Source organism: Sardina pilchardus, chromosome 9 (assembly GCF_963854185.1).
Source record: "Sardina pilchardus chromosome 9, fSarPil1.1, whole genome shotgun sequence".
NCBI classification, from domain to species: Eukaryota; Metazoa; Chordata; class Actinopteri; order Clupeiformes; family Clupeidae; genus Sardina; species Sardina pilchardus.
In genome coordinates this window covers 11,975,978-11,998,165 of record NC_085002.1, presented here as the reverse complement: position 1 = coordinate 11,998,165, position 22,188 = coordinate 11,975,978, and the positions used below count along the sequence as shown (strand labels likewise).

The 22,188-nt window shown below is 44.9% G+C and overlaps 1 protein-coding gene across 1 annotated transcript; it reads left to right on the top strand.

Moving 5' to 3' along the window:
* The first annotated feature begins 17,571 nt into the window (after positions 1 to 17,571).
* Positions 17,572 to 21,671, top strand: LOC134092732 (uncharacterized). The gene is made up of 8 exons (XM_062545778.1): positions 17,572 to 17,673; positions 18,311 to 18,610; positions 18,837 to 19,157; positions 19,259 to 19,339; positions 19,973 to 20,086; positions 20,289 to 20,341; positions 21,013 to 21,081; positions 21,439 to 21,671. The coding sequence occupies exons 1-8, from the start codon at positions 17,622 to 17,624 to the stop codon at positions 21,544 to 21,546; spliced, it is 1,098 nt and encodes a 365-aa protein (XP_062401762.1). The 5' UTR covers positions 17,572 to 17,621; the 3' UTR covers positions 21,547 to 21,671.
* Positions 21,672 to 22,188: the final 517 nt, after the last annotated feature.

Below are 22,188 nucleotides of genomic sequence, written 5' to 3'. Positions count from 1 at the left end.
AATGAAACAGTATTCATGGCAGCTCATCATTGTTTACAATACACTAAATACACACTTATCATTGTTTACAATACACGAAATGTATGTTGCATCTAAAAAAACATAGCAAAACAAAACAAAGCAAAAAGATTTCATAACTCAGTGTCCAACATTTACTGTACATCCAGTAAACAGTTGAGAATGTAGTGTTGAAAATGGGGGCTGTTCAAAATGTTGAGAAATGTTTCAAAAAATGTATTTTACAATTGTGAAAACTCGGAAAATACAGACATTTCAGTAGGCCTACTGTAAATGGGAAGTACATGTGCAGTCTACAGCCTACAATGTACTTTGATCACTGATAATTTCTTTCCATTGTTGACATGAATCTGCACTGTTCAGCAACCTGTTTGCACTCTGAGCTAACTTATTTTGGTTGTGTCACACCATTTAAAACAAGTGTGATGAATTTTGAGTGGTTGTGTTTAGTGTATGACATCTACAGTATGCTCTATTTGTGTTTACCTTTTGCCACTTGTGGTTACCATTATGCATCACAAGTGCATCACAATGCAACATTGTGCATGACAATGTGTTTACAGTGTTGCAAAAAGAGTCTATGAGATCTGCAGATGTTGTTTTATATGTGAAAACTGTTAAAGGTATTGCCAAAATGGGGAGTCAAGACAGTTGTTCCAACTGAGAATGTGGTTCAGATAATGTAGTTAAGTGTTTTGTGAAAAACTGTAAAAGTACTACATGGCACAGTCCACCCTGATCACAGCTTACCCACCTCTTAGTTTACCTCTCCGCTCTGGTTGTGTCATATTTGATCATATTCTTCTAAAAGATCCTCTAATCATCAACTAGTACTTGAACAATATTTCCGAATTGTTGTTTCTGAAATGTTTAGAATTGTTTCTGAAAGAGCATCTTGGGATTGAGTATAGTGTGTAACAGATGCAAACATAATCAGGCCATATGCTGAAATGCTAAAGAGAGAAAGGGAGTTGAGAGAAGGCAGTGTGTAATTTCTCAGAAATAATGACTAATCTCTACATCCACTTTTTTTCAATTGGTATTTTATATATCCATATTCTACGACTTTTATAAGTTGTTATTGTGCAGGTCAAGTCTGAGATCGCCTCACCTCTGCATTCTCTTTCTCTAATTGCACCATTGGTCTGAACTCACATTATATCTAATTTTCTATAGATTTGGATGAATGAAATATAATGAGTAATAAGTTACAGTATCAAGAATAGTGTAAAGTATTTTGTATCTTCACAAAGTGACTCCTTTGATGTTTTCAGAATGCACAGACAGAACTATCGGCTACAAATCCTTCTTCATGTTGCCCGTTGTTTTTTGTGCATTGAGCAAATGGAAATATATAAAACACAATGCACACAATGCAAAAGTGGGACACAGAGAGTCTTCACTAAGCAAGGACGTTGTTTATGTAATGTTTTATAGTCATTGGTACCCTGCCATGCTGGCAGTGTTTCATCAACCCTCCCTGAAGTAGGCTAATAATTAATTGCAAGGATCAGGCCGCTACTAATACTACACTGCGTAGCGCTGAAACTGTCATTACACCAACATGAAGGGCTTCACGGTGCTGCTGTGTCTCGGCTGTGGCTTGATGGCCAGTGGTCAACTTCAGCAGAACAAGAACAGCTTTGCGACAGAGGACACCAAGAGCTTGCCTCCGAGTGCACGCGATGAGGCCATCGAAAATGAAATTGAAATTCAGCTTGGTAGCAATGGTGGGCATTTAACCTTTTTCATGACCATTGCTGCCTTGGACAGAAGACTCTGAGCGAAGGCTTGAGGAGCTTCAGAAAGTGAATGAAGGTATTTTTCTGTTTACTTCTCTGTGTTCCATGATCATACAGTAAAATGATCTGTTGAAGTCAAATGCATCCTGCCTCACACATCTGCTGTCCGACACTTTAGAACAAGCATCAGCCCTGAGACTGATGGAGACGAGGCTGTCGAACCGTCTGATCACAGCAGAGGGCAAGATGAAGGAACTTGGCAGGAGTTTCTCAGGTTTGGTATCCCATGTTCATGTTATTTCTATATTTCTACCCTATGCGATGCTATGAGTGTGCTTACCTAATGTCCTAACATGCACTGCGTGTGTGCTTTCACCTTGCAGAGAGACCAAAGATTGCCTTTTCAGCCTCAGTAGGGGGACTGGGGAACAGGGGACCTTTCAACACCGACACAAACCTGGTCTTCAAAGATGTCATGACCAACGTGGGGAATGCTTTCAAACCCGCTACAGGTACTGTAGTGTGACTAAAAGTATTTATGTAAGTTGTCGTCGTTATGGCTTTTGCTGCTTTTTGTGACTGACATTTGATGTCCTGGATCTGAATCTAAGCAGTGGTAGTGCAGTGGTCTAGGAGCTGGCCAATTGTGCAGTCGTCTGAAATGTTGTGGGTGTGGGTTCAATTCCTGGATTCCACCTTGGTTCCCTTGAGCAAGGCACTTAACCCAGTTGCTCTGGGCACACTGGCCCTTGTAAATATACTGTAAATGACATATCTAAGTTACTTTGGATATGAATGCTGAATGAATAATGTTAATGTAAGTCTGCCTGTGCTTTTTTTGTCACGTCACAGGTATCTTCACAGCCCCAGTGAAGGGGGTCTATCTGTTCTCCCTGTTCGAGCGCTCGCTGTCCCCCCAGCCGGCGTCCATGTCCCTGCACAAAAACGACCAGATGATCGCGAGCGTGGGCAACCGGGCGTCCCAACGCAAGGGTACCGAGAACGGCTCCAACGGGGTCACTTTGCAGTTGGAACAGGGAGACCAGGTGTACGTGAGGCTGTTGAAGGACTCCTGGGTCTACGACAGCACGGCACACTTCACCACTTTCAGTGGAGCGCTGCTCTTCAGCTTGTGAGACAGTAGATTCTTCATGTTCTCTGTATGAACACAAGGACAAGCGTTCCCCTTTTTTCGCCCCAATGTTTGTGTCCGTTCCAGATATGTTGTATAGATACTCCCATTAATGTGGAACAGGTCTTAAAAAGCATGCGGAGAATAGACTCCAGTCTATATAAGCTGTGTATCACACAGAGTGTTGTGTGCATCAGGTAACAGCCGAAGGATGTTTGATGTATGGAAGGAAGTATAAGTTCTGAAATTATTTACTATTCATTGATAAAAGAAAGTGGCATTGTTTGTTTGTTGATGATTGTGTAAAATGCTAATTTAATTTGCCTCACAATGCCATGCATTTCATTATAAGAACCAGTATGTACAGACATAAAGAAAATAAACAAAGACAAATCTATTTAATTGGATTTGTTTGGAAGTATTTGTTTTCTGTACAGTAGGCTACTTTGCCAATACAACTCTTATAAAGTGACTCCAACAGTAGTTGCACTATCTGTATTGTGTGTCGTATAACAATATCTTGTAAATGATTGATACTGGGCCATTGTAATCTCGTCTTAACCTTCATTGATATCAGAGTGGGGTCTGTACTTAATGGTGGCATCAACCTTGATCTGAGCATTGATGTAGCTGATCATTTAAGTGTGCTGTCCATGCAGTGATAAGTCTGGTTGCATTGTCCTGAATATGTTCTGTACTTTTGTGTAATACAGCGCCCTCCACAATTATTGGCACCCCTGGTTAAGATGTGTTCTTTAGCTTCTGATAAATTCATTTTTTTTCCAAATAATATAGGACCACAATGAAAAAAAGCGTAAAATCCAACCTTTAATACAAGTGCATTTATTTAGAAGGAAAAAAATCCCACATTAAGAAATTATTATTTTACATCAAATCATGTGTGCCACAATTATTGGCACCCCTGATGCAAATGCTTTGTACAACCCCCTTTTGCTAATAAAACAGCACCTAATCCTGTCTTATAATGTTTCACAAGATTAGAGAAAACAGAACAGAGGGATCTTCGACCATTCCTCTTTGCACAAAATCTCCAAATCATCCAACGACCAGGGTTCTCTCCTCTGCACTCTCCTCTTCAACTCACCCCACAGGTTTTCAATGGGGTTGAGGTCTGGGAACTGATATGGCCATGGTAGGAGCTTGATACGGTGTTTGGTGAACCATTTCTGTGTAGACTTGGCCATATGTTTAGGGTCATTATCTTGCTGAAAGACCCAGTGACGATCCATCTTCAGCTTTCGGGCAGAGGCCACCAGATTTTAATTTAAAATGTCCTGGTATTTCAAAGCATTCATGATGCCATGCACCCTAACAAGGTTACAGAATTGCATCAAATGGTTGCATCTTGGGGTCACAAAGTCTCCAAAACAACCATCAGGCACTATCTACATGCCAACAAGTTGTTTGGGAGGCATGCAGGGAAAACAACCTTTCTCACTCAAAATCATAAGCACAAACGTCTGGAGCGGTACTGGGCCTTCAACTGGGGCCGTGTGCTTTGGTCAGATGAGACAAAGTTAGAGCTTTTTGGCAACAAACACTCTAAGTGGGTCTGGCGTAACAAAAACATGAGTATGCAGAACAGCACCTCATGCCCACTGTGAAGTATGGGGGAGGATCGGTGATGCTGTGGGCCTGTTTCTCTTCCAAAGGGCCTGGGAACCTTGTTAGGGTGCATGGCATCATGAATGCTTTGAAATACCAGGACTATTATTCAATATTTATTGTCCCCTTGAATGTCTTTGTCAGTATATTGGATGTCTCAACTTGTCTTCAGCTTAAAGGAATATTCCGCCATTTTTGGAAATACGCTCATTTTCCACCTCCCCTCAAGCAAAACAATCGATATTTACCTTGTTCCCGTTCATCCAGCCATTCTGTGAGTCTGGCGATACAACTTTTAGCTTCAGCCTAGCATAGATCATTGAATCGGATTAGACCATTAGCTTCTAGCCTGCTAGCTTCATGTTTAAAAGTGACTAAGATTTCTGGTAATTTTCCCATTTAAAACGTGTCTCCTCTGAAGTTAGAAAGTGCAATAAGACCAACTGAAAATGAAACCTGGCGTTTTTCTAGGCTGATTTGACATGGAACTATACTCTCATCTGGCGTAATAATCAAGGCAACTTGCAAACGTACCATAGGCGCAGTGATATCGTACGCAGCATCTGAAAATAGTCCCCATAGACAACAAGCAGTAGTAGTGCCAGTAGGATGCAAGTTGCCTTGATTATTACGCCAGATGAGAGTGTAGTTCCATGTCAAATCAGCCTAGAAAAACGCCAGGTTTCATTTTCAGTTGGTCTTATTGCACTTTTAATTAATATAATAATTGTATTTGTTAAAAAGGAGGACAAATTTAGGTTTGCCACTCTCCTTGACGCAAAAGATTAAAGCAAAGAATATTACAGTAAATATATTGAGGTCTTAATTGACAGTGATCTGCATTTTCAACAACCACATGCAAGGAAAAAGGTCAGTATCAAATCTAGACGTAAGACCAAACTGTTCTCAGACGCTTTCTTCTAGCTGAATGGACTTCCTGTTAATCAGATGTCATGTCTTTTAGTTGTTCTACTTTGTGTTAATGTTTTTCAATCATTCTATGTCATGATCTTTATTTTTTAAACTATTTTAAAACTATTTCCCTTTTATGTTTTATTAATTTCTATTATTTGTGATTGTTTATGTAAAGCACACTGAATATCTCCAGTGTATGAAATGCATTAAATAAACTTGAGGTTCAAGGCCACTTTGGAAGACTGAACCAGGGGAAGGATAGGAGGGCACAAATAATTTTAACAAGCTTTATTGATGCGAATGACTTACTGTATGTTTCTATATTCATCAGAGTCAAACACCCATTTCATAAATACGCTTTACTTGACATTACCTACCAAGCTTACAAACCTGGAAAGGACAATTACTTATAATCAGACAAAAGTTAACTGTGTTCTGTTGATTTTTTGTTTGTGTTTTTTTACACAACTCTGCAATGCTATGTGTCTCATCATGGCCATATTTCACTGACCTCACCTCTATCTTCCACTTTCACCACTAGGTGGCAGTCAAATGTAGAACTAGAAAAGATAGACTGTCCACATGTATCAAGTATCAAGTAATTTAGAACATAAACACTAAAAGTGATCCATCTGACCACAACCACTGACACATTTCCTTTAAAAACAAAAAGTTAAAAATGTATTTATCTTGAAATCCAGAAAGTCAAGAAACCAGGATCGCTTTCACATTTGTTAAATACCTTAATTATTATTAGATTTACATTGTCACTCTAATGATGGTACACCTCAATGTCTTATTTCTATACTGGAGTTCTGAGACCGGATGCTAGTGTTAACCAAAAACTATAAGTTAAGCCAACAATGTCTCATTGCATTTTTATTGCTCCATATGGGTCCAGTCAAATTCTACAATTGTTATGTTTTATTAAATGATTTTGGAATGAAATGTTGTGAAATGCCACAATAATAAATAATACAGACATTGATTGTAATGACATTATCATTTAAAATATTAATGAACAAGCCTTGTATAAACACATAGCAAATGTGATTTCTCCTCTTCAATGTGAGGGCTTTTTGTGTTTTTCCTTTCTGTTTTTTCTTTCACACATATGTTTTATAATTTCTCTAGATTTGGATTGAGGGGGATTACTCATTTGTCTTATGTTATGTCTTCACTGTTCACACTGTTAGAACGAGTTGAGTATTAATATAGCAGTGTTAGTCTTTCCTACCGTCTCGCACTTGGCAAAGGCTTGGTGAATTTCATCAGCGCGTGTAACGCTGTCTGTGAGAAGTCAGCGGCTGTTGTTAAAATCAGCTTTTGCGTGCTGCCTGCCAACCACAATTAGTTATACTGAAAAGATGTGCTCTGATAGTCTGAATGGAGTTAACCAAAACTAACAGGGCTCTACTTGAGAGCGTGTCACCAATGGTGATATTTCAGCATACTGTTTTACAGCTGTACCAATACATCCACGAATTCATGGCGTGTTTGCTTTGACAGTCTAGTGTGATGGTGTATCGGCCATATGGACTGAACAGCCAAGATATCCAAGGCGATCTATACAAAAAATCAAACAATCAATCACACACTCTACAGGCTGCAGCACGCATGCACACACACACACACACACACACACACACACACACACACACACACACATTCCCATACAGACATTCACAGTGACACAACTCTTTCGGTTCAGTGCTCCCCAGATAAGAGCGCATGACTTGGCCTATGTTGAAACGGCATCTAAAGTCACAACTTAAGCACCATGCAACCAGAGCAAATGACTGTGAACTCACCACCCACTGGGATGAAAACGGATTATGTGTGTGTGTGTGTGTGTGTGAAGGTCTATACTCAGGTTAGATACGGTACACGTCACCCAATGTTCAATATATTTGTATAATCAAAAATAAAATAGATCATGTCAATATGATCATCATGCTTAGCTTAAATCCTTCTTAAAGGCAAACCTGACTCAAAACGCACACATCTGGCAACTGAAGACATGAAGTCTAGCTGACTAGGGTTTCATGTGATGAATGTCCAAGTATGATTAGTCTGACTAAGGATAAAGGATGGACCTAATTCTGCCACATGGCACACAACCTTTTGGCTTAAGTGTAATGAAAAACACCAAATAGATGGGTACCCCTGAGTGTAACTATGGTATTTCAGTTAGCCGAGTGGTGATTTGCCTAAATTTCTCATTAGAGGCAAAGGGCTGACCTGAGACCTGCTGGGTGGGGTAAATCTGGTCACGATAGATTTGATATAGCTCCAGTCAAGGCCTCATTGTCTTCAGTGTACTAACGTCGGTGCTTTTAACTCTATCATGACCAGATTTACCCCATCCAGCAGGTCCCAGGTCAGCCCTTTGCCTCTGATGAAAAATGTAGGCTAATTGGCAAAGTTTTGTAAAAGCACTCAGTATGACCATGTAACAACTATATGTAGGTACCCACAAATAAATAATGCAAATACAATGATAGTACCTGCTAGTACATGTTGTTACACAGGTTGGTACCTAATTAGGTAGGTACACTGTAACAGTGACACATTAAAATAAAGTGTTACCGAAAAATGTAATGTAACAACTAGGTACCCCAAATACATAATGCACATAGTACATGCTAGTACATGTTGTTACACAGATGGTACCACTGTACCTAATTAGGTAGGTACACAACAGCGACACATTAAAATAAAGTGTTACTGATTAAGTTTAGCTGCAAAACAAGCGTAGATTCCTCCTTAGTCTGGGGCTTGAGAGGCTTTAGTGATTACTTGACTTGAAATCATGAAATGAAAGACAAACATTTGCTTGCAACATAGATGTAAAGAAATCTGCAAAATAAGAGCACCACAATATAAAGCCATTTGTGAGCAAACCATCTGTTGGGCCTCAAGATGGTCCTGTGATGCACAACCTGCAGCAACTGCAGCAGCTCTGTCCTCTGTTCACACTGACTGTTTCCCGATTTGTTTCCAGATGTGTTTCGTGAAACACCTCTATGCGTCTTCATCCTTGTAGCTGTGTTGCTGTTGTTACTGCCGCTGGGAGGAGTCATATTCCTGTACATGAGACACAAAGGTAGGATGATACACACACGTATGCACAAACACATGGTTGCATGAATGCATGTAATGTGTTATTCTGACCGCTGCGCAGTGGAGTGGTGGTCATATACATTACATGCATTATGTTTAGTCAGAGTTTTTTTTTTCTTTCATTTGTTTTTCTCGTATTAGTCATTTTCCGTTAAGGATTCCCAGGACATTGTAAGACCGGGGTGCACGAAACTCAGTGGGCATGTAGCCCCACAAGGAGGATGACTGCTGAACTGTTATCAGACAGCCCCGCCGGACTGGACCCCCCAAAAGGAGTGTAGGGCGGACACAGTTTTCTGTGAATATCTCGATATCCGTAGGGCGTAGGCGGACAACATCTTTTTTTTGTATGTTTGTCTTAAGGGGCCATGTCAACCTATCACATAACCACTCATTTCATTATCAGATCATTATGACACCCTTTGGATGTTAACCAGTTTTGTGTAATTTGGTTCATGGGAGACCATACAATAAACTGGCGTTTGTTTGTTTGTCTGTCTGTCTGTCTGTCTGTCTGTTAGCAAGATAACTAAAAAAAGTAATGGATGGACTTCGATGAAATTCAGGGAATGTTAGAAATGACCCAAGGAAGAAGCGATTACATTTTGGGAGTGATCCGTATCACCGTCGGCGTTTATGTTTTTCACTTAGCGGTGTAATGGCATGGTATGGCCATGTGGTGGTGATCTGAATAGTTTAGATTCAAATGTATGACAGCCTAGGAAGAAAGATAGGCTACAGGCAGAGGTCTGTGCTCTCTAGCTGTTGGATCTGTTTCGACCTCACTCTGACCGTCACTACGGTCTAAAAAGGAATGATCACCTTCGTTCTGCCTATCACCGAGACCATATGTCAAAATAGTCATGTCCATGACCTCCGGAAGCAGAACGACTTGCGTTAATAAATAGCAGAGAATGCTCCCGGGTCAGTCTCTTTCTCCTTCTCGCCTCAGAGACCTTGTGAGTATTGAAGAGACTTCGAGACTTCTGTAAGGTAAGGCATCACTTACGTAATTCGCTACCTGCGTGGTACGGGTGCATATTATTTGCCCCCGAGGATTGGAGTGGTGTTTTTCTTTCAGCTAAGCTAGCTTTTTTGTTTAGCTTACATTGCTGTTTTGAGCGCTAGTTTCCGGGCTATTTTGTGTTGTTTACTGTGCCTAGACGCCTGTTCGCAGCCGTGGGCTTTGTGCGAGCCCACTAGGTGCGTGCCGCCGTGTGTCTGTGCTTTGTTGTCGTTGCAGCCGAACTTTTTCGTAAGTCTGCCTGTTATCTTTTGTGTGTTACTGCGTTGTGCAGCCGGATTTTGTGTTGGCCTGTCGGTTTGCTGCAGGCCACCTAGCGCTAGTGTATTGTTTATTACACGGTAAGTGATTACGTTATTTTGATATTGTGTGGTACTCTAGCCTGCTTGTGCAGTGAGAGGTTTAATGTTTATATTGTTGCACGGTTAGTAATACTGTTGCTGTGATATTTTCTGTTGCTCTAGCCTGCTTGTGCAGTGAGGAGTTTATTATTTATTGTAGCACGGTAAGTAATCACGTTGCTGTAATTTTCTGTTCCTCTAGCCTGCTTGTGCAGTGAGGAGTTTATTATTTATTGTAGCACGGTAAGTAATCACGTTGCTGTGATATTTCTGTTACTGTAGCCTGCTTGTGCAGTGGTTTATTGTTTGAGTGTACCTGGATTTATTTCTGGGGTGTTCTCTGTTGTTGTATAGCCTGTTTTTTGGCTTTATTTGTGCTGTTATTGTGTGCTTCTTGTTTGATCGCTGCAGTGCTCCTCTGTGTCGCCTCCCCTGCCACGCCCTATACCCCTGTTCGCAGCTGGTGGGGCTAGTGTGCGCCTGCTAGGTGCATTCGTGCGCTGGTGCGGGCCACCTCTCTGGTTCTGTGGCACCCTAGACCGCTGTTCGCAGCTGGTGGGGCTAGTGTGCGCCTGCTAGGTGCATTCGTGCGCTGGTGCGGGCCACCGGAATACCCTGGTGGACTGATCGAGGAGGGCTCCAGTCATCGACACCGCCTGGGCTTCTTGGGCCTGCGATGGCGTCACACTGCTGCAGGATCTGCAGCGCCTCCATGAGTGCCAGCGATGGGCACAGGGAGTGCCCCATGTGTCTTGGGGCCGCACACGTCCTGGAGGACGTCGACCACCCCTGCAGCGCCGCCTGCGACCTCTCCAGGGGTGAGAGACAACGCCGGGCCGCCCTGATATGCGGCCACGTGCGTGAGGGCCGACAGGAGAGGCGACGTTCCCCTGTCCAGCCACTCCCTTTCAGCGGGCATGGCCGTAAGCACACTCACAAGCGGGACCGACGGCGTGGGTCCCCCCACAGGCCGTCCCAGGGAGCTGCACCCACTCCAGCTAAGCGTCCGGCTGAGCGACCGGCTGAGCGACCGGCTGAGCGTCCGGCTGAGCGTCCTGCTGAGCGTCTGGCGACAGCTGCAGCGACAGAGGGTGGTAGCGCGGAGTCGCTCCAGATCCTCTCTGCTCTCCAGGCTCTGGCACAGAAGATGGACCGGCTGGTAGATCGCCAGGCCTCTTCTCAAGACACCCTGCCCCCTGGCCAGGAGGGCACCCTCTCATCCAGGCCTGAGAGCCATGGTGAGGAGGAGGAACAGGACGATGCGGATGTGCTATCCCTCTATGCTCCCCGAACAGAGTCAGTCCACACAGGTGACGACCTCATGGGCGATCTGCAGACGGGCTCTGCAGTGCTGGGTGACAGCTCCTTGGGCGCGGGGGAGGTCCCCGTCAGCTCCCTGATGGCGCGGGTGCTGAGCGCTGCCAACATCCTGGGCCTTGAGGCGCCCACACCTGCTCCGGCTCCCATGGGAGGTATCTGGGAGGGCATCCCTTGTGCTACCCCACCGCCCCCCGTGCCGGTGCCGCCTGACTACACGGCGATGCTGTGGTCATCATGGGGTAAGTTGACGCTGCGCCCGCAGTTCAATGCAGGCTGCCGCCAGCTAGCAACAGCCACGTACCCCGTGGAGACTGGACTCGGGGACATGCCACCGGTCGAGCCGTCAATGGCCGCGTTGACATCTCTGGGCCTCACTGGGGTGTCGCCCAATCCACGCTGCCCCCGTAAAGAGTGCGCGAAGACGGACCGCCTGGCCACTCGTACGTTTAATGCAGCAGCACGAGCGGCCCGGATGGGTAACGCTCTGGCCATTACGCTGGCGTCGCTTCGCAAGACGCTGAGTCGGGACGACCAGGACGCCAGGGCCCTGCTGGATGCAGCTCTGTCATCCCACGCCCAGCTGACCCGTGATGTGGGAGACGCCATGGGTTCCGCGGTGTTGTGCCGCAGGCAGGTTTGGCTGGCACAGACCTCCCTGCCAGAGCCCATCAAGCAGGAGCTGCTGAACCTCCCAGTTGCCCCTGGGCATGTTTTCCACCCAGGATCCCAGGAGGTGCTCGACCGCGCTGAACGTGCTGCAGCGTCGAGGGAAGCTGTCCAGCGTGTGTGCCGTAAGCCTGCCTCAACGGTCAGCAGGGCGCCCGTGGGCGGATATAGGCCGCGGCTGCCGGCCCGGCCTCCGCCGAGGGGGAACATCCCACAGTCCTCTGGTGACCGACGATTTCGTCCACCCGACCGGAGATCGGCCCCATATCCCCATTCCAGGGGTAGAGGGGGTCCACAGCGAGGCACAGGTAGGGGTGCGGGCCGCGGTGGTGGTCCCGCATAGCATCCCAGGGGCGCCCGTCGATTGTCCTTCCCAGTTGTCACGGACCTCCTGGGAGGGGATTGTCCCAGACCCTTGGGTCGTAGCCACGGTGGCTCGTGGCTACCGATTGCAATTTCGACGACGGCCCCCTATGTTTTCAGGGGTCAAGGTAACATCTGTACAAGACCCGGTTTTAATGTCCGCACTTGCCACAGAGGTTCAAGAGCTACTTCTGAAAGGGGCCATCTCAGAAGTACCGCCCAGCGCACGGCTCGCTGGGTTCTACAGCAAGTATTTTATCGTCCCAAAGAAGGATGGCGGTCTTCGGCCCGTTCTCGACCTCAGGCCCTTGAATCGGTATCTCAAGGTGCTGCCCTTCAAGATGGTTCACACGAGGGTGGTGATGCAGTCCATCCGGCAGGGGGAGTGGTTCACATCCTTGGACTTAAAGGACGCCTACTTCCACGTTCCGATTTGCCCGGAACACAGGCCCTTTCTGCGCTTTGCCTTCCAGGGCAGGGCATTCCAGTTCCAGGTCCTACCTTTCGGCCTTTCACTCTCCCCACGAGTTTTTACTCGCGTGGTGTCGGCCGCGCTCTCCCCCCTTCAGGCTCGCGGTCTCAAAATACTGCCGTATTTGGACGACTGGCTCGTCTGCGCCCCCTCCCGAGAACAGGTAGTGTGCGACACGGAGACTGTTCTGGCCCACATTCAATTCCTGGGCTTCAAGGTCAACCACAAAAAGAGCAACCTGCAACCCCGCCACGGAGAGCGGACAGCCTGCTCGGCATGCTGGGTCATTTCCGCTTGGGTGGTCTCGTGACTGCTCACAGAGTCCAGAAGCTGCTGGGTTTGATGTCAGCAGCTGCAGCGGTAGTTCCTCTTGGCCTGCTGAGGGCACGCCCCCTGCAGTGCTGGTTCAACGCCTTCGGTCTTCACCCGAAGAGCGACAGACAGGTGAGACTGCGTGTGTCCCGGGCTTGCATCAGAGCCCTGCGCCCTTGGAGGGACCGGGAGTTCTTACTCCGAGGTGTCCCACTGGGGGGCCTTCCACACAGGAGACAGGTCCTTTCGACGGACGCGTCCCTGACAGGCTGGGGAGCTGTCTGGGAAGGACGGACGGCGAGGGGCATGTGGCAGCCCCCTTGGATGTTGGAGCACATCAACGTCCTCGAACTGAAGGCCATCCATCTTGCCTTGCAGAGATTCCTGCCAGTGTTACAACACCAACACGTTCTCGTGAGGACGGACAGTACTGTGGCGGTGTACTACGTCAATCACCAAGGGGGAACGAGGTCCCAGCGGTGCCTCAAGGTGGCGGAGGCCTTGCTGACTTGGGCATGGCCGCGGCTGTCTTCCCTGAGTGCAGTGCACATCCCGAGTGTGGAGAACAGAGCAGCCGACATTCTCTCCAGGACGGGGCCACTCCCGGGAGAATGGAGATTGAGCGCGGAGGTCGTAAGCCAGATCTGGATGCGGTACGGGGTCGCACAAGTGGATCTCTTTGCATCGGCGGAGACGACACACTGCCCGGAGTGGTACTCCCTCACAGGGCAGGGGGGCAGTTTGGGCCTGGATGCTCTGTCACAAGAATGGCCGACAGGCTTGTTGTATGCTTTTCCTCCACTCCCGCTCATAGCGCAGGTTCTCCGGAGGATCCAGGAGGGCCATCACTCAGTCCTGCTGGTGGCTCCACGGTGGCCGGCGAGGCCTTGGTTCCCGGACCTGCTCCAGCTGTTGCAGGGTTATCCATGGCAGTTGCCATGCAGAGCGGATCTTTTGTCACAGGCAGACGGGCGGATCTGGCATCCGAACCCAGGGACCCTCTGTCTGTGGGTCTGGCCCCTGCAGGGCCCGTCGTTGAGCAGGTAGATGTGTCTGTTCAGGACACACTAAATAACGCCAGGGCTCCATCCACTAGAGCTTGCTACGCACTCAGGTGGGGAATCTTTTCAGATTGGTGTGTTGGCATGGGCCTCGAGCCAGCGACTTGCCCCGTGCCACAGGTTTTACGTTTCTTGCAGTCCGAATTGGATCAAGGCAAGGCGGCCAGTACCGTGAAGGTATATGCTTCAGCGATTTCGGCCTTTCACCGGGGTGTGGACAATGGTCCCCTTGGTAGGCATCCCTTGGTTTGCCAGTTCTTGAAGGGAGCCCGCCGGTTGCGTCCAGGTCGCACTTTGCGGGCACCGGGCTGGGATCTGCCCACGGTTTTAACGTCACTTACTGTAGGCCCGTATGAGCCTATTTTAGACGCAGATTTGCGTTCCTTGTCGCTTAAGACTGCATTTATTTTAGCCCTCTGTTCGGCGAAACGTGTCGGTGAGCTGTGTGCTCTCTCCGTTAGTGACGACTGCCTTAGGTGGCAGGCAGGAGGTGCTAGCGTGTCACTTTGGCCGAATCCAGCTTTCCTGCCAAAAGTTCTTAATCCGCAGTCCATTAACCAGGTTCTGGAGGTGACTCAATTCCAGCCTTCTTCCACCTCACAGGCAGAGCAAGACAAGTTGCTGACCCTGTGCCCAGTCAGGGCCTTGAGAGCCTATCTGGCCCGTACGCAGTCCTTGCGGAAGGCGCACTCTCAGCTTTTCATCTGTTACGGTGCAGCAAGGCAGGGGCTTCCACTCTCCAAGCAGAGACTCTCGCATTGGCTGGTGGAGGTTATTTCCCATGCATACAGGGCGCAGGGAATACCGGTTCCTTCTGGTATGAGGGCTCACTCTACCAGGAGTATGGCTACGTCTTGGGCTGCCCTTATGGGTGTAGCAGCAGACGATATCTGTGCAGCGGCCTCATGGTCGACGCCATGCACTTTTACCCGTTTTTACAGGGTGGATGTCACTCGCCCGCCTCCAGTCGGCGATGCCGCCCTCATGTCCGTGACCGAGCGAGGTTTTAATAATTGATTCTGGGTTCCTCGCGACCCTTTTGGTATGTGTCATCCCTTTTTAGACCGTAGTGACGGTCAGAGTGAGGTCGAAACAGATCGTAGGTTACGAATGTAACTATGGATCTGTGAGACCGAGGGATGACCGTCACTATCCTTGTCGCTCGGACCATTCTGAGGCGTTCAGGGATAGGAGACTGACCCGGGAGCATTCTCTGCTATTTATTAACGCAAGTCGTTCTGCTTCCGGAGGTCATGGACATGACTATTTTGACATATGGTCTCGGTGATAGGCAGAACGAAGGTGATCATTCCTTTTTAGACCGTAGTGACGGTCATCCCTCGGTCTCACAGATCCATAGTTACATTCGTAACCTACGTTTTGCTAGCATGAAAGAGCAGTAATTCCTGAGAACAGCATGCCTGTTTAAAGCTCAACTACATCTCTGAGTACTGATGCTGCTGGTAGCAGTGGTGGACGAAGTACATTGATTTTGTACTTAAGTGAAAGTATAGATACCTTGTGTCAAATATTACTTGAGTAAAAGTGAAAGTACCCACTTTGAATTTTCACTTAAGTAGAAGTATAAAAGTATTTGCCTTCACATATACTTAAGTATTAAAAGTAAAAGTACTTCAATGAATTATGGTTCTAATGGCCTAATTATAATTATAATTTATCATTTTCACATCAAAGCTCCTGCTAAATCAGCTTATATAAGGTGAAATACTAATGCCACTCTTCAAATAGTTTCTTACATTTGTCTATTGAAAGAGTAAAAGCACAAAGCATTAGCTATCTACAGTGGGGAGAACATGCATTTGATACCATGCTAAAGTTGCCTAAAAAGAGAAATATAAAATCATCATTTGACAATTGATCTTAATGCCTTAATTCAAAAAATGAGTAAAAATCAAAATGCAAACAAACAGATTGCCATGGTGCTTTTTCCAGTAGGCCTTTTAGCCTGTTTGATGCTCATTGAGCTCAATGCAAATCAAACAGGCTAATAGGCCTACAGTATACTGGAAAAAGCCCCATGCCAATCTCTAGCTGTGGTGAAGGGTATGATGATGTGGGGCTATTTTAATTCCAACGGCCAAGGGAACTTTATCAGGATGCATATATCCTGGATCCATGAAATAGCTGTCCTTTAAAAATAAAAATCTACCTGCCCCTGTGTTAAATTTCCATAGGGTTACATAGGGGGTCAAATACTTCCTTCCCCCTAGCATTTAGGAAGAACATTTATTTATTTACGATACATTCTTCAATCTTCAATTCAATAATTGGTGTCCTTAGCGCATTTATAAATGGTACACTGTCACTTTAAGACTCTTGCCGGCTCCACTCAGTGCCTGCCCTCTAGTTTATAAAGCGGAGATATGAGTTAATCAATGCACTCTCTCCCTTTCATGCGCGCTCACACGTCCCCAATTACGTTATGAGTAACGTTATGAGTAACAAACACGTAAATTAGATTGGCTGCAATAGAGATTTCAAAGAGTAGGCTTTCATCTCTATGTAACTTTGATGCTGACATTGTAAATGTAAACATTCTCTAAGAAGAGTGTTAGTTCGCAGTAATGTTAACCACAACGTCGTTGCTGAAAAAGAAAAAAAAAATAGCGAAAAGCCAATGATAGCCTAAGTGCGTGGCGGGCCAGATCTAAACTAATGCATGCTCGGCGGGCTGCACTGAAGTGCGTGCAGGACGCAGTTTGGACACGTGATTCGCTTTGCCAAAATGGAACGAGAGGGTTTTCAAAAACGTAACGGAGTAAAAGTACGAATTTTCACTTAAAAATGTAGTGAAGTCAAAGTACAAAGTCTCACCAAATATAAATACTTAAGTAAAGTACAGATACATCAATATGCTACTTAAGTATTGTAACGAATTACATGTACTTCGTTACTGTCCACCACTGGCTGGTAGTCATGTCAAGTCACACCAAGAGAGCTAGCTCCATTTCCTCATCTTGTGTTCCAGATCCACCTCTTCTCTACATACTCGTATAGAGTTAGAAGAGTTAAGGACCTGCAGTGTTAAGGACACATTTTCAATCAGCATGGGGGAGTCTCCCTCTATAGAGCCCTCGAAGATGGCTCTCGTTTCAGAGTTCAGATGAAAGCAGATGACAGGTAAACAAGGCAGATTAAACCCACTGGAGATTATCAATGGGGTATGCATTCAACATAGTCTACTTATCTCACACATATTGAAAGTGTTTGTATAGTTTCTGACAGTGATGGCATCGTTGTTGTTTTTAGGGAATTCAGTTGAAAGCAAAACTTTATTTGTGTATTGCTCTCCTCATCTTATTACATGTGATAGTGTTTCAGGTGATGGTGATGAAAGATGAATCCAATGAGAGGTGTAAAGTGACTGCATGAGAAGGAAGGATGTGACATCACCATCCTGTGTACATTTATGACCATTAGAGCTGTCAACACCCTTGGTGTGTGTGAGAGAAACACAGAAACAGCAAAGGCAACCATCGGAAAAAATGCAGAGGATCATTTTGCTCTCCTTTAGCTGCATGGTCAGAATCACAACAGGTGAGTTACTACACCTAACACCAGACTGAATTATGACATTCCAGAATAGTCTCTTAATTCATCACTGTAGTCATACATTTCAGAATGTATATTTTATAGTCTATGCCTATGGTGTATACGTATTGCTGTCTTTCTTTACAGGGAGTGAAATCTCATTAAACCGTTTGTATTAGCCACAGTAAATTGAGCTAGATGTCCTGCAAAGTGGTACCACCACAAATTCTCTACGCAAAGATAAATCACGTTTGTTAATTTGTTTCCATCTTCTTCTCTATCCCCTGCTGCAGCGTTCATGTATGTAAATGAGGGTGTGCATGTATGCACTTGCTTTTGTGTGTTCTTCTCTGTCTGTGAGTTTCCGCTAGTGAGTGTGTGTGGTGGGTGTAATGGTGTGTGGGTTTGTGTGTGTGTGTGTGTGTGTGTCTCTCTGTGCCTGCATTTGTGGTCTATATGTGCACTTGTGAGTATGTGGGTAATTAAATTAAATTAAATGTAACACACACATGCACACACACAAGCATAGACACAGACACACACACGTACATGCTTTCAAAGCATTCAAGCCATCAAGGAAAACTGTAAAAAATATCTGAATCTATAGGTGAGGAGTAATCCAATATATCTTGTGTTTCCAAAGGCTGCAGTCTGCTAGATGCGAACAGTATTGATGTCACTAAATATCTTGGTGAATCTGTTCTCCTGCCGTGCTCCTGTGATGATCTCCAGACTAAACCTCACAACTTCAGATGGCACAAAAACACACACACAGAGATGTATCCCTCTACATCTCACCACTCGGACAGGATTCACATGTTCAATCAGGATTCTCCAGGAAATCTCTCCCTGTTCATATCAGACCTGACTAAAGAGGATGAGGGACAGTACAGGTGTGAAAGCTACCAGTACGGCTACAGAGACATCACACTCAGAGTTAAAGGTAGGGCATTTATTACTGTATGTACTGATATTTTAGACAGAATTTACTGTTTTACTGCAGCAGATTCAGAATTAAAAGGAGACTTCTTCAACAATACAATTTGTGTTGTAGTTATAGCCTATATGTTGTTATGATGTAGGCCTATTTGAAAAGAAGGGGGAAATGCTCAAGAAACTGAGCCATGTTGGCTTTAGACCATATTTGGTAAGTGTCATGTTTCTTCCAGGATGCTCTCTAATGGAAAAGGACACAACATATGAGATTGTGAAAAGCTCAGGAGAATCTGCCCTGCTGCCCTGCTCCTGTTCTCCTCTGCATGCCAAACCTGAGAGAGTGACATGGGAAGTCAAACGGAGAGCGTCTCCATACAGCTCATTCATTCTAGTATCCAGCACAAGTGGACCCTACAGAGGCAGAGTTCAGATGTTTCACCAACATTCACCAGGAAATGCTTCTCTGCTAATATCAGACCTGACTGGGGAGGACCAGGGATTATATAGGTGCTATCTTAATGGAGAGATCAGGAGAATTGACCTTCTGATCAAAGGTCAGCATTTTTCTATGTTTTATGGTCTGATTATCGACGGTTTTAGTCATGACCACGATGCCAGTGGTCCTTTTATGAAAATGTATTTCTTTCTCTTACAGATCTTCATCCGATATTACCAGCAAGCATGTCGACCCCTAAAGCACAACCTAAAACACAAACATCGGTAACTATAGAAAAAGGTTTGTCCCTTTAACAACTTTTTCAAAAGCAGATTCTTTTGTCCAAAGCCACTTACAGAAAATCCAGTTGTTGATTGTCTTATTATATTTTCAAACAGTTAAGAGTTTGTGTGTTGTTCTTTAAAACTGCAGTGCTAGTTATGTGGTAGAGTGTGCTGCTATCATGGACTGGCTCTTCCGTCTCTACAGGTGTACTACCTCAACAATAACCTTCATATTCTGGGTGGTGTCGGTTCTTTCCAGCTTTACTTCTGCCGTAGAGCACTGGTGCCCTATAGTCTTGCATGATCATGTTAACGTCTTTATGATAAATAGCCACCACCTGGAACTGAATGTGAAACTTTGATTAAATTTAGCTGCAAAACCAGCGCAGATTCCTCTTAAGTCTGGGGCTTGAGAGGCTTTAGTGATTACTTGACTTGAAATCATGAAATTAATGACAAACTTTTGCTTGCAACATTGACATAAAGAAATCTGTAAAATAAGAGCACCACAATATTGCCATTTGCGAGCAAACCATCTGTTGGGCCTCAGGCAGATGATATTACAGTAATCTGGTCCTGTGATGCACAACCTGCAGCAACAGCAGCAGCTCTGTCCTTTGTTCACACTGACTGCTGGGTCTATTTTCAGACATAGTGAAGAATGGAGGAAGTGAAACACCTCTTTACGTCTTCATCCTTGTAGCTGTGCTGCTGTTGTTACTTCTGCTGGGAGGGGTCATGTTCCTGTACATGAGACACAAAGGTAGGATAACACACACACACACACACACACACACACACACACACACACACACACACACACACACACACAGATGCATGAACACACACACACACACACACACACACACACACACACACACACACACACACACACACACACACAAAAAAAAAAACAGAATCATGGACATATGTTACTGTAAATGCAAAACACGTTGTTCCATTAGGCCAAAAAGGGAAAATGACCAAATCAGGACAGATGCAAGTGGAGGAGCTAAAGGTAAGTTGTTTAAATGTTTAAATGTTTAAAAGACTGTTTTTTTTTTTTACTCTGGACATTGTGTTTACTGTAATCCATGTGCAAACTGCTCATGACAGTGTCCTGTGTTTTTTATTGAGTGTGTTGCGTCTAGGGCTAGGAGGATGATTTTTTTTCGTACCGCGGTTGAAAAGCAAGAAATGACCACATAGAGTAAACACTTATGATTCCTTTCTGGCCGAATTTCACAGCTTTCAAGTCTATCGTCTTTGTTTAACCAGAGTTTGAACGGAGAGAAATGTGTTACCATTGTGCCAGTTCTCCCTTACTCTCGCACAAAAAAACACAAATGAAATGTTGGAACATTGTGCTCCCCAATAGCCTACACACGCGAAAGGTCGGGTCTGCTTGAGTTTTGAAGTTTAGAAAAACTTGAATCCATGTCATAAGATGGTCCCTCACATAACATCGACATGACACATTTTGTGCACGCATGTGCAGGTCGATGTTTCACACATTTTGTTTGCTATGATGATGGTGATGAGCTCAGATCCACGGTAGGGGTCTGGTGACTGTACTATTGCAGTAATGCGGTTACCGTCCCAGCCCTGTGTGTGTGTGTGTGCATGCGTGCGCGCGTGCGTGTGTGTTTCTTTACAAAAGCCCCAATGGTGTTGTCTTGATTTCTGTAGGATGACACTAAGGTGTACTGCACTGTACAGGAAACCAGAGATGACATGTTCACACAAGCAGAAAACCAGGTTAGAGTGAATGAAATACCCTTTTGCCTTTGCCAAGGAGGTTATGTTTTCATCTGGGTTTGTTTGTTTGTCTGTCTGTTTGTTTGTCTGTCTGTCTGTCTGTATGTTAGCAAGATAACTAAAAAAGTAATGGATGGTTTTTGAGGCGTTTACAGTATGTTTTTCGATTAGTGGTGTAATGGCATGGTATGGCCACATGGTGGAAATCTGAATAGTTTAGGTTCAAATGTATGACAACTTAGGAAGAACAATGCAGGCGGAGAGGTCTGCTGCGCTCTCTGAGTGCTTTTCTAGTTAAGTATATACTAAACTCTTCAGTGTGGCTTCAGTTGGAAAATGACATGTTGCTTCCTGTAGGATGATGTGACCTACTCAACTGTGACCCATAATAAAAAACACAGAGCAGCCCAAGTGGAGATGGACACAGACGACAGCACAGAATACGCCAGAATCAAGAGAACATGAGCCAAGACACCCTTATAAACCCCTGTGCTTCATGCAAGCATATTTATAGTGTTTTGGGTTTACCTTTGAGAGTTCCCAACCATTTCGTTATAATTTGCAATGTTCACATTTATAGTGGTCTATCACACTGTCACCGTAATTTCCCGACTATTAGCCGCGGCCTATACATTGATTTTGCAAAATTTCTTTAGCTATGAGGTTAATACAGGGGGGCAGGTAATATGGTGTTAATATGGTTTTGTTTCTTTTAGCTTGCATAAAACACTGTCCTGCGGATTATGCACAATGCGGCTTATATGCGGGAAATTACTGTATCATTTAAACATTTGTTATGTTTTTCATTACTGTAAATATCCTGTCTAAAAATATACGTCATCAAGTGCCTGTAAAAATACATTGATATCTCATAGTGGTGATGAAATGTTAGTTATGCCTATCAGCATATCTTCTGACAATCCCTTTTATTGTTGTAAAATATATATATAATCACTGTAATGAATATGTCTTTTGTTCATGAGAATATATGTAATGTATATATTTAAATAATGTTAAGTCTGTATAATTTGAATAAACAAAATATTTTCACATTAATGTCTGTATGTGTCTGTATGTAATAATGTCAGGAACCATAATCATTATCCC

Excerpts from the sequence above, each read along its gene's own strand:
- LOC134092732 (XM_062545778.1), top strand. The coding sequence starts at position 17,622 with ATGCAGAGGATCATTTTGCTCTCCTTTAGCTGCATGGTCAGAATCACA. Across the intron at positions 18,611-18,836 it reads CATCACACTCAGAGTTAAAG|GATGCTCTCTAATGGAAAAG; the intron begins GTAGGGCATTTA and ends TGTTTCTTCCAG. Across the intron at positions 19,158-19,258 it reads AATTGACCTTCTGATCAAAG|ATCTTCATCCGATATTACCA; the intron begins GTCAGCATTTTT and ends TTTCTCTTACAG.